General features: G+C 43.1%; 1 protein-coding gene across 2 annotated transcripts in view; it reads left to right on the top strand.

Moving 5' to 3' along the window:
- VSIG1 (V-set and immunoglobulin domain containing 1) overlaps window positions 1-11,903 on the top strand; it is a 34,947-nt gene extending 23,044 nt beyond the window's left edge. For both annotated transcript variants that reach the window (XM_040468437.1, XM_040468438.1), the window contains 5 exons: window positions 345-543; window positions 5,173-5,328; window positions 5,955-6,074; window positions 9,995-10,148; window positions 10,962-11,903. In XM_040468437.1, coding sequence (XP_040324371.1) covers window positions 345-543; window positions 5,173-5,328; window positions 5,955-6,074; window positions 9,995-10,148; window positions 10,962-11,265 — 933 coding nt within the window. In that variant the 3' untranslated portion in view covers window positions 11,266-11,903. The remainder of the gene's footprint in view (window positions 1-344; window positions 544-5,172; window positions 5,329-5,954; window positions 6,075-9,994; window positions 10,149-10,961) is intronic.
- Window positions 11,904-12,768: the final 865 nt, after the last annotated feature.

The following is a 12,768-nucleotide window of genomic DNA, read 5'->3' as shown; positions in this document are numbered from 1 at the left end:
AGGGTCATCAGGTGAGCATCTTGATCTAGCCAAAGCGTAGGAGTTGAATCCTGTCAACTCCAGCTGTTTATCATCTGTCAGATGGGCATGCATCACTGCTCTGATGACATCACAGAACTGCTTTGTGCACAAGTGAGGAGGTGGCTGCGCACACCTGTGAGAAAGCTAAAGCACCCTACTGGCTTGGGCAACTTTTGCCGTGGGATCTGTTCCCTGCGGAAGAGGATGGGTGGGGATGTTGCCTCTTACCAACAAAGGTGACATTGGATAAAGGGTGCTTCTGGGTAGCTTACCTTAGCCTTGGCCACTCTCCAATTCTCATTTCTGTCATTTTTATGTCCTAGATTTACTATTCTGAAGGTGGACAAGCTACAGCCATCGGGCAATTTAAAGGTCGGATTGTAGGGTCCAACGACCCAGATAACGCATCTATCACTATTTCACATATGCAACCAACAGATAGTGGTGTCTACGTCTGTGATGTTAACAACCCCCCTGACTTTGTTGGAAAAAATCAAGGCATCCTCAAAGTCAATGTGTTAGGTACGGGCAATTTTTTTTGTTTGTTTTTTTCTCTTCTTGGAACAACTAAGACCTTAAATGAGCAGTGAGTTATGGTGCTAATTAAGTCCCAGGGGGTAAATATCCTCCCGGCTCCTTTTATTAGCAGGGAAAGAGAAGCACACCACCATCCCAACCTTCATAGTAACACTGAGAAATCACTCACAAAACACGTTGAAACCGTGTTGCCAAAATGGCAGAAAGCAGAAGATAACCCAACCTCCGGGATCTGTATCTCTGATGGGTAGAATGGGAACAGAGGGACAATGCACAGTTGCCACTAAATGATCACTAGCAACTCCTTCAGAGGGAACCTCCAAATGGAGCCAGTCCTACCTGGGGGAGAGAACTGTCAATTTATTATCTCTCCTAAGCCGGGCACAATTCCCACCATTAAACCATTCTTTTGAATCAAGGCGGGAGAGTCCCTTTTAAAATGTGGGGGCGGGGGAGAGGGGAAAATGGGTGATGGGCATTGAGGAGGGCACTTCCTGGGATGAGTACTGGGTGTTGTATGTAAGTGATGAATCATGGGATTCCACTCCCGAAACCAAGAGCACACTGTATACACTGTACGTTAGCCAACTTGACACTAAATTATATTTAAAAAAAAAAAAGTTAGCACTATTTGGAGAAAGGACCACATGTTAAGCCATAGTGAGAATTTATTTATATACAGATATTCGTTATGTGGCACTCAGCAAGTCATATCTGCTTTTCAAATGCATTTGGAGTGGTTCATTTATACAGTATTTATTGAGTGCCTATTTTGTGCCAGGACCCATGAGGTTTACAGTGATGGAGGCATAGTTTCTGCTCTTGGAGAGTTCACAATTTTTGGTGGTTTCTAGCACTCCTTCCAGTCTCTAAAAGGACAATGAGAGTTTTGCTCCTGTTGCGGGCCTGTGGAAGTACTGAAGGGAGAAACGAAAGGGCTGTCAAACCTCACCAATCAACCATTTGAGCTAAGGGATCTCCCATTTCTAAGTAATCCCAAATGGAGCTGATCCAGTCATTGTTCCTCTTGAGCTGTGTACATCCATCACAGGAAAGAAGGAACTAGATCCAACCAGTGACTTGATAATTGACTAGCTTGGAAAAGCAGTAGTTGGTAACAAGGTGCACATCCAGGAGAACCATCCAGAATCATCTGAGCTTGCCTCCCAGGTGATGCCCAAAATGAATTGTGAGGTTTGCCCACATCTACCCAACTGGAAAAGAGGGAAAGGTCATCAGGAGCTGATTTTTAAGAGTGGGGTAGCTCAATCATGCTTTTATTTTGCTGAGCCCCTTGTTAGGCATTGGGGTACAGGGGGAAGACAAGAGAATTACAAGCCCTTTCCTGGGAGAGTTGGTGCTCCAGTTTGGAAGACTAGTCATGTACATGGGAACTAAACAGTGTGGTATATATGCTGGGGGTCAGAAGGCTTAGGTTCTGGCTCATACTCCACTACTCAGTAGCCTCAGGCAAGTCAGTCCACTTTTCTCTGGCCATTTGGAGATGGGGTTGTAATCTCTGCCCTGTCTTTACAGGTTTGAGGATCAAATGATATACTGGAGATTCAACTTTCAAAGCATTTGGGGGAATTAGCCCTCTAAAGTTTTTCTACTGCTCCCTGGCTCTGGCTTGTCCTTCTGACCAGAAACAACCTAAAGAAGCCAAGCCTCTGTCTGAGGAGTTGGGCATGGTGGGGGCCGTGGGGAGTAAGGAGGCCAACTGTGGGGAGAGGTGTTGATATTTCCTTAGAGATCACTCTTCCTAGCAATGAATTTCCCAGAGACATTCCATTACCCAGTGATGGACGTAGATCCCATGCTTTTGCTCATTCGTGCATAAATTCATTCAACAAATCCTGAACACGTGTTCAGTTACTGTGTTACACAATGGTGATGGAAAGATAGAAAAGACAGGGTTTCAGCCCTCCAAAAGTTTAGAAAATAGGGGCTGGGGTGGCAGGACACGCTTTAGGTAAAGGAAACAGCAGTGAGCAAAGGCGCAGGTGGTTTGGACGACCATTCATTTGAGAGATATCCATTAGGTATGACAGCCTTGGAAAATGAAGCTTTGAAAAATACCCAGATAGAAGTTTGAATAATTATTTTGTATACATTTGGAATAAGCACCCTATTCCTTCTGTGATTTGGCACATAAAAAGAAAACGATGAATTTAGAGAAGGCTTGAGAACACAATGAAGCATTTTCATTTACTTTGTGAGGTAAGCCTCTTCCTCCCAACCCAGTTCTGTTGAAAGCAATAATGCTAAATGGTAGATCAATGGCTATGCCAGTGAAACATCCAAGTTCTACTGGGGATGTTAACTGGTTGAAATGGCAATCCCATCCTGATTCAGTAGCTTTAGAAAATATATAGGTTTGGGATGTGGTTCAAAGTGATTCGCTAAGTGTTTTGCTAATAAAAAAATAAAATGAGAGAAATGTGTCCAGCGGGGGGAAAAAAGCCTATCTGGGTTTGGTTCTGGGCTCTAGAAACACTCCCCATTTAATTTTATGCTCATAATGCTCTATTCTGCTGTAAAGGCGATCCGATCAAATCATCATGGTGATAATCAGTTTCTAAATCTAGTGACGGTTGCCATGGGGTAAGGAAAAGAGAATAAAGAGCTAAATAGAAAAATACTTACTTTAATTTAAAAAACACCTGTTTAAACAATGGGGCTAGTGAAAGGTGTCAAAGAGCTACAGCTGCATCCGTCTTCTCACTCATGTGTAGAGTGGGTTAGAGTCCGAAACTGGAAGCTTAACTTCAGTAGCAGGCCACAAAATGTAGGAGACCATGCCCAACAGCAAGTCCATGTGCAAGGCATTTATAGGAATTATTTTACTTGCATAAATTCAATATATTTGGATTAGTCAGAGATAAAGTCAATATATTAGGATATATAGTATCCAATATGTTTGGATGGTTTGGATTACAGATGAGTCAGCTGAGGGGTGGTTATGTTAGGTTACTTGCCTAAACACCATCTAGAGTAAAACTGCAGAGCGAGCAGTCTATGCAGATCCAGAACTGTGCTCTTAACTGCTGCCTCCAAACTGAGAGCTGGAGAGCTGGGGGAGTCCAGAGCATTCAAGGTATAACTGGCCTGAGCTAGAGAAGCTGTGTCTTTGGAGGGTTTCAGGCCTAGGTGAAGAGAAGGAAGGTGAGTTGGTAAGTACTGGAATTTAGATTATTATCTACATGTAACACGAGGCTTCGAATAAGCTGTGAGCAGCAAGATGAATGAGGAAATTCAGATTCTCACTTTCCCATGGGACTTCTCCACGGAGATGTTTTCATAAACAGCTAGAACTCAGTATGTCCCAAACTGACCTTATCGTCACCCCTTCCTCCTCTGCCCTCCTTCCCTGAAAACCTGCTCCTTCTGTATTCTTTATCTCAGGATGACAAACTCATGTACCCAGCTGTCCAAATCAGAAACCTAGGAATCATCATTGCCTACACTTTCTTCTTCATGCCCCCTATTCGTCTGGTCACCATGTCCTGTCGATTCTACTTCCTTGATACCTTGTGACGATTTTCCCTCCTCGCACCCCCAGAGAGCAAGCAAACCAACTAAAGCATTAAAAATGACCATTGTCCTTCCCCTATTTAAATTCCTTCCATGATGCTCCTGCTCTCTGTATAAAACACATGAGGGGTACCTGGGTGGCTCAGTCGGTTAAGTGTCTGACTTTGGCTCAGATCATGATCTCATGGTTCGTGGGTTGGAGCCCTGTGTCGGGCTCTACGCTGACAGTGTGGACCCTACTTGGGATTCTCTCCCTGCCCCTCCCCCACTTGTGCTTTCTCTCTCTCAAAATAAATAAATAAACTTAAGACAAATACACGAAATACAAAGCTCTCCAAGCTATGGCCTCTGCTGCTCTCTGGCCTCATCTCTCACTACTCCCCCCACCCCACTTCGGAAGTGTTTCAGGGTTACTCTTGAATTTTTGGTGCCTTGTCCAGTGCCAGGCACATAGAAGGCAAACAAGTAAATGCACGTGGAGTGAAAGATAAATAAAGATCTCAGCATCACGTAACACATCCTCTCAAAATGGGCTTCCCCTACCGATGAGGGACACAGGCAAATTCAAACCCTCCAATAGTTTTGTGTCACCCATCCCCAGAGAAATTAATGTCAAAAAAGACTTATAAAGGAAAGGAAAAATATAGCATTAGTAAAACAAATTTTGTAAAAAGAATAATTAACAACTTATTGCAACGTATTTAAGGGTCCTATTTTCCTTTAAAACTGTGCTTCAAAAGTGTAAACTCTGTCCTTAGTCGTTTAGTGTTTGCTTACATTTGGCAGATTTAATAAAGGCATATTTTAAGACAATGCGAGATTCATGGTTATGAATCTGGGGAGGAGGCCGACAGAAGAGATGCTGTTAGAATCTTAATGGCCTGGTGACTGGAAGGCCCTTGAACCTGAAGTGCTCTACCCCCACCTGGTGGTACAATCAGAAAACTGTCAAACTAACGTTTCAAAGCTTTAAAAATGGAGCGCGCACATTCTACAAAATGACAGTGAGGAGGTGACTGCAGTTGTTACAGAGTGCAAATTCCCCCCTCAGGATGTTTACTCTTTGTCGTTGCCTTACAGTCAAACCTTCTAAGCCCCTTTGCAGCATCCAAGGACTACCAGAAACTGGCCATCCTATATCTCTTTCTTGCCTCTCGGTCCTTGGGACACCTTCCCCTGTGTACTACTGGTATAAAGTTGAAGGAGGAGACATCGTCCCAGTGAAAGAAAACTTCAGTAAGTACAGCCCTCTGTGGACCCTGGGTGGCTTAGTCAGTTAAGCTTCTGACTCTTGGTTTCAGCTCAGGTCATGATCTCGCAGTTTCATGAGTTTGAGTCCCGGGTCGGGCTCTGTGCTGACAGCACGGAGCCTGCTTGGAATTCTCTGTCTCCCTCCCTCTCTGCCCTCCCTTACTCCTGCTGTCTCTTTCTCTCTCTCAGGATAAATAAATAAACTTTTAAAAAAAGTACCGTCCTCCACAGCCCCTGGCAAGGTGTGGTGTGTGTGGTTGGCTGATAGTATGTGTGTGGGGCTGGTTGCTCATCTTTAGAGCTCAGTCTTCAATTTTTCTGGAAAGGGGATGCCAAAAGGTCTCCTAACAAGATGGCTATGGTCTGGTCTTATCCCCAGCCTGTAGAAGTCAAGCCTGTTTTTGGCTCGGAGGCGGTGGGTATGGAGAGAATAGGGATGGTTCCAGATGGGCTACCTTTGGAATAGTCCCACGGGGTCTAGTTGGATCCAGAACATCTCCAGGAAGGGAGGCCAATGTAGGGATGTGGGTGGGAATTGAGCAATTCTGCTACATTGGTATGATCTGTAGCCACATAAGAGATTTCAAAAGTCTGTTTCCTGTTTCTGACAGACCCAGCCACCGGGATTTTGGTTATTGGAAATCTGACCAATTTTGAACAAGGTTATTACCTGTGCACTGCTATCAACAACCTTGGCAACAGTTCCTGCGAAATTGATCTAACTTCTTCACGTGAGTTGATCATCCAACTTCAATAGTTTCTCCTTAGGTCAAGTATCCTGGGCCTGCCAACCCAGTAAATGAATTAGGATCCCTGGTTAGTCCTTCCTGCCTTTCTGGAGATTTTGGTGGTTTATTTATAGGTTGATATGATGAATTACTATCCTAAAATCTAATAACTTAATATGTGCTGTAATCTGCCCTAAGTCATTTACAAAAATTTTGTTTAGCCCTCATAACATTTCTAGAAAGTAGATATTACTATTTAGTAAATAAAACAGCAGCCCCATTGATATTACCAGAACGAATTTTCTTTGTGATGCTGTTGGTGAATCCTGGTGAAACTAGCAATCTGTGTCACATATGGAGCTCACAAACTTTCCAGTTCATCAGTAATTTGTTAAGATCTGTCTCTAATAATAATAATAGCAATAATAGCACTTGTACCTACAGCTAATATTTGTGGAGCACAAATGGTGTGCCAGATACATGGCCAGGTGTGGTGAGCGTTATCTCACTCAATCCTCCAACCACCCTGCTGAGGAGGCACAATGTACTGTTAGCCTAATTTTACTGAAAAGGAGACTGAAACTCAAGGAGGTAAGTGACTTGCCCAAGGTCATCCAGTTAGTGACTGGCACAGCCAGGATGCCTTTAAACCACAACCTCTCAGGGGTGCCTGGGTGGCTCAGTCTGTTCAGCTTCCAACTCCTGATTTTGGCTCAGGTTATGACCTCACAGTCATGAGATCCAGCCCTCCACTGGGCTCTGTCCTGGTCGTGGAACCTGCTTGGGATTCTCAATCTCTCTCTCTCTCTCTCTCTTTCTCTCTGCCCCTCCCCCACTTATAGGTGCACGTCCACATGCTCTCTTTCTATCAAAACAAAACAAAACACCCAAAACAAACACAACCTTCCAGTTCAAAAGTGCTCAGTTACTAAGCACAGAGTTGAGGGCCCGGAGTTGTAAAATTGGGCCAATCGGGGGGCAAGCTGTCACAAGGGCTATCTTGCCACACCTTTGAATGGTCACTTAATAACACTTAGGATCATGTCACCTATTCATTATTTCTAACTCACTTGGATCTGTGACTTAAGCATATACCGTATCCAGGTGGCCAGTTCCCTTGGACCATTGCTCTCCTGTGAAGCTAAGGTTTCTTCCTTCCACTTGTCCTGAATCGAACACTTTCTCTCTGCCCCTCCCCCCACTCTCTCTCAAAATAAATAAAGAGACTTGAAAACAAAGAGGCGAGAGTTTTACAAGGGCGCCTGGGGGGCCGAGTCCCTTAAGCATCCGACTCTTAATTTCAGTTCAGGTCATGATCTCACGGTTCTTGAGTTTGAGCCCTGTGTTGGGCTCTGCGCTGACAGTGCAGAGCCTACTTGGGATTCTCTCTCTCTCTCTCTCTCTTTCTCTATTCCTTCCTTGCTTGTGCTCTCTCTCTCTCTCTAAAAATAAATAAATAAACTTAAGAAAAAACAAAAACATTTTGCAATTCCAGGTTGCTTCTTCATTCAGCTAATTTCTATTCAAAGGTGAAGGGACATCTTTTTGGTCTTTGTCTGTGTTCTCATTCTACCACAGTCCCTTGATCATTTCTTCTGTGTGTCTCTATATCTTTCCCAATCCTGTTTTGCTTTTCCAAGGGTACAGTTATACTGCACATGTAGAGACTCAGCAGTTGTACTTGAACCTTGCTTCCACTCAAATACTTTTTTAAATGATTTTGGCATTTGACTGCCTGCTCACTTCTCCTTCCCTTCCCTTCCCTTCCCTTCCCTTCCCTTCCCTTCTCTTCCCTCCCTGCTTCCCTATCTTCCTCCCTCAAAAATTAATTGGATATCTACTATTTGCCAGGAACTATCATAGGTGATAGAGATACAGAGGTTAGTAAGATACATGTCTTACACTCAAGAACTCACAGTTTAACTAGAAGGACACAGTAAAATGTCTTAAATGCTATAATAGTGGTCTGTACAGGGTCTCTAGGACACCAAAGAAGAAACAATTATGCTTATAGAACCCAGGCAACTCTACCAAAAAAAGTGCTACTTGAGCTGGATCTTGAAAGAACTTGCAAAACCTGTTTCTTTATCTAGAAAATAGGGATGAAGGTGAAAGGCAGGAGAGGGATGACAGTACAGCAGCAGGCTTAGGAGAGCGAACAGTCCATGCTGGGGGAGGAGGATGGAGGGCTCCAGAAGGGACGTCTCCAAGGGGGAAAAACATAAGAAACCAATAAAGGGCACCTGGGTAGCTCAGTTACTTAAGCTTCTGACTTTGACTCAGGTCATGATCTCATGCTTTGTGAGTTCAAGCCCCGCTTCAGGTAAACATGAGCCCTGCTTCTGGTGAGCCCCGCTTCTCTCTCTTTCTGCACCCCCCCACAACAAAAAAGAAACCGATAGATTATCTGACCTATTTAAATCTAAGAAAAGGACTTTTAATAGTTTTGGTGGAAATTTGGGGGGTTAGTAGTAATACATTAAAAAAAATCCCCAAATGAAGTAATAATGAACTTCAATGAAAAATTGTAAATGTACCAGAATCATAATATATATACTATGTTCCACAGCTGTGAACATTTGCATACTGCAAACTTTGATATAACAACAACTTGTGCTATAGATATTATCAGGAGAATGTGGGTGGGGGGTGGGTATAAGAATACAATCTTCAACTTCCAGGGTAGGAAGTCATCAAAAAAGGACAAAAATTGGAGAATTAGAACAAGCATAATAGAAACATGGGGGCAAATATCAAGATGATTTAAAAAAAAGAGAGAGAGATGAGTGGTTGCCTCTAGTGAATGGGACACAGAGATGGGGAGAGGAGAAGGAAGGGACTGCTGTTTCTTTGCTAGAAGTCTAGTCAAATCATTCATTTCACTTTGCAATTTACACGCATGGATTCCTTTAACCATAAAAAGTCGAAATAATGATCAACGAACTCAACTAGCCTCTTATCTCAAAGTATAAGATGTCCAGTCTTGTTTGAAGGGAGGCAGATGGGGACGGGCCCCCTGGAGCTCAGACAGGGTCCCCCAGGGACAGAACTTTAGTGCTGGAAGGTCTGGTGCTCAGCTGGGTCATCTCACATTTGTTGGGTTGTTCCATAGACTGATCTAATAAACCAGATGCCTGTTCATGGAAAGGGGCACATCTTTTTCCAGTGGTCGGAATGCACGAGGCTCCTTGGTGAGCATGGAATCTGTGGGAGAGGTTTTTAGGGAACTACTTCACCTATGCTCTGAATAAGCCTGGTGAAACGTCCCTGCCTGTAACAGAGGTCATTTCTCTGGCTACCAGATTGTAGCTCCACAGGTTTTCATTGGTCAAGAAGATGCCCATTGATGGGGTGCCTGGGTGGTTCAGTTGGTTGAGTGTCTGACTCTTGGTTTTGGCTCAGGTCATGATCCCAGGGTCGGGGGATCAAGTCCCACATTGGTCTCCATGCTGAGTGTGGAACCTGCTTGGGATTCTCTCTCTCTGTCTCTCTCTGCCCCTCCCCTGTGTGTGTGTGCATGCGCATGCGCATGTGCCCATGCACGCTCTCTCTCTAAATAAACATTTTAAAAAAGCAAAAACAAAATAAAGAGAAATTATCAATATAAGCATAAAAAAAAAGCAAAAACAAGAGAAGATGCCCATTGAAAACCCACTTCTCTAAGCCCCATTTTGAAAGTGACCCCCCTCCCCCCCGTAGGCATATGTCTTCTTATGTGTATCAATGTGAATGGGTAAGCAACATAGTCAAGCCAGTCATCTTTCTTCTCCCCCTATGAGTCTGGCCGAGTTCTCGGGGTTTCCGAGCTCTACAAGTCATTTTCCCACTGTATGAATGCTGTAGATATTCTGCACTGGTCACAAATGCACATGTAAAAGGCAGACTACATTCCACTTTACCAACCAGCAGCTTATATCTTCCAGATCCAGAAGTTGGAATCATTTTGGGGGCATTGGTGGGCACCGTAGTAGGTGCCACCATTATCATCTCTGTTGTGTGCTTCGCAAAGAGCAAGGCAAAGGCGAAGGCAAAGGGGAAAGGAAGGAGGAGAAATTCGAAAACCACCACAGAACTTGAGTAAGATCTTATTTTGTTGCCTTTACTTGACAGTCAGCTCTTCCTAATTGCTCTTTTTAGCTTAACATGTCGGGGGTATCTTTCTGCTCACTCTCACTGCTTATATGGAGAACGATGATGGCCACCATTTCTTGAGACCTGTGTGCCAGACTCCGTTCTAAGTGCTTTATGTGTATCAACTCATTGAACCACTGCAACAACCATTTTAGGTCTAAGAAAATGTGTTAATATATCATGCTGATATACTCGTCTTTCTACCAACATGGTCATAAAAAAATAATTTTTCACATTTTTCCTGGAACAAGAGGACCATGAAGGCAAGAGTGCCTGTGGCCCATGGAAATCGGCATGTGGCTCTGCCCACAGCCCACTCTCTTGACCACTCTGCTATTTCTTCTTGAATGTGTATCACACTCGTTCCTTTGTTTCTCTCTCCATTTCTATGCTTCCACAACTATGTATTGTATTGTGCACAACTATGTATGTATTGTGCTAGATAGAGTGAGAGCTAGCGGTGGCTCAGAGCCATGGATTTGGCCCTCAAACACATTATTTAGACCCTTTCGTCCTGACATTAGTTTTCCTACCTTTTGAATACTGGCTTTTCTCTCTTGAACTCTCTTTATATTGTTGAGATCTATCCTTTCTGGTCAGGAGACAAAATGAACTTGTGGTCTGACAATGAGTCAGAATATTAGAAATCACAGAGGTCTTGAACAGATTGGAACCCATGGTCACTGAAGCGACACAATCTGTGGTTCCTTGTGAAATGGCATACCCTAACTCCTCCTCCCTTGGGCCTTCTTCCTGCAGACCAATGGCAAAGATAAAACAAAGTACAGAGTGCGAGGTCATACCAGCTGAAGACGTTACCCACCTAGAAGCGCCTCTGCCACCTTCCATCCATGAGAATGAACCTGATACCATCCTGGGACCAGATTGTGAGCCTAACCCCAAGCCTGAGCCTGTCCAGGAGCCTGCTCCACAGCCTGCCTCGGGTCCTGAGCCTGTTCTGGTGCCTGAGGTTGAGATAGAGCAGGAGCAGGAGCCGGAGCCTGAGCCCAGGATTGGCATCCAGCCCTTGAGTGGCAAGGAAAAGGGAGCGAATAAGCCATAGGCCGGTAGCCTAAGTAGTGTTTATCACTAAGGAACCCATAATTGGGATTTGGAATTCAGCTGACATAACCAATCTCCCACCACCTCCCTCCATTCTAACCAACCCTCTTCTAACAAGGTGCTCCCACCATCAATCCTAAATAAACAGGTCAAGATAACTACTAAATAAGCACAAGGGTTCCTGCATTACTTACCATTTTACTAACATGTAAGCATAACTAAGTATAAGGCATGTGATTTCTAATTCAGTTGAAAGTGTTTTGTAGCAACATCTACTTTGTATTTCAAAAAACCGTATTTCTCTATTTTTAGCTACACTTTGTTACATTCCACATGCACACATGACAAGGTGGCATTAACTGGGGTCCATATTATTTCTATGATCAGCCGTCCAGGCTTCCCTATTCATTTTCACATTTCACATTGGCCCCAAAGACAAGAGTTTACCAGCATTCTGTCATAGATTAGAAAAAACAATCCTCAAAAATTCCGGAGGAGAATAAGTAAAGGGTACATCTTAATTGGTACATAGCATTTAAAACTAGATCTTGAAATCAGTGTTTCATTTATCACATTAGATTTCCCAAGGACCCACCCTGCTATACAATATCTTGAGCATAGCAACATTTTTAAATAACCTAAATTTTAAATTGAAAATAATGTACAGGTATTACATTCCAGGTAGTAGACAATTCCAAATAGTATTTTCCTTTGGTGAATACACATCATAGGGGATGTACACTTTCACTTTTAATGAGATATTACGTTACTACTGTGTCCGATGCTATCTACTTTGGAAGGGCCAGAAATGGGAAACTGTTTTAAATGAACACCTAAGATCTATTTTAGATAATATGAACTAATTATTTGATCTGTTTCGCTTTTGGGATATTCCACGTGAATAGATACTATTCTTGTATAAATACTAAATATTAACTAAAGTGCATTGATGTCACCTCTTCTCCACCTGTTAAAATGTCTTTTCCATTGATCATATTTTACCCACGTCCTACCTTGAAGAAATTTATAGGTAGACTTTTTCATCTGTAATCAGAGTTTCTATCTTATTTTGAAGTTCAATAAATAATACTAATAAAATCTTACTTTAATGCTCCTCAGGTGAATGTTTTATTAACATTATTGACATATACTTTACATACAATAAACCACACCTATTTCCAGTGTATAATTTGATGAGTTTTGACAGATGTAGATACACCCATGAAACCACAATTTAAATAGGGAATTTCCAGGGGCATCTGGGTGGCTTAGTTGGTTAGGTGTCCGACTTCAGCTCAAGTCATGATCTCACCTTTTGTGAGTTCGGGCCTCGCATCGGGCTCTGTGCTGACAGCTCGGAGCCTGGAGTCTGCTTCAGATTCTGTGTCTCCCTCTCTCTGCCCCTCCCCTGCTCACAACACTCTCTCTCTCAAAAATAAATAAACAAAAGTAATAATAAATAGTGCATTTCCATCAATCCAAAATGTTTCCTATACGATTTTGT

Source organism: Herpailurus yagouaroundi, unplaced genomic scaffold (assembly GCF_014898765.1).
Source record: "Herpailurus yagouaroundi ecotype Mexico unplaced genomic scaffold, PumYag 67700, whole genome shotgun sequence".
Lineage (NCBI taxonomy): Eukaryota > Metazoa > Chordata > Mammalia > Carnivora > Felidae > Herpailurus > Herpailurus yagouaroundi.
This window is presented reverse-complemented; position numbering and strand designations above follow the sequence as displayed.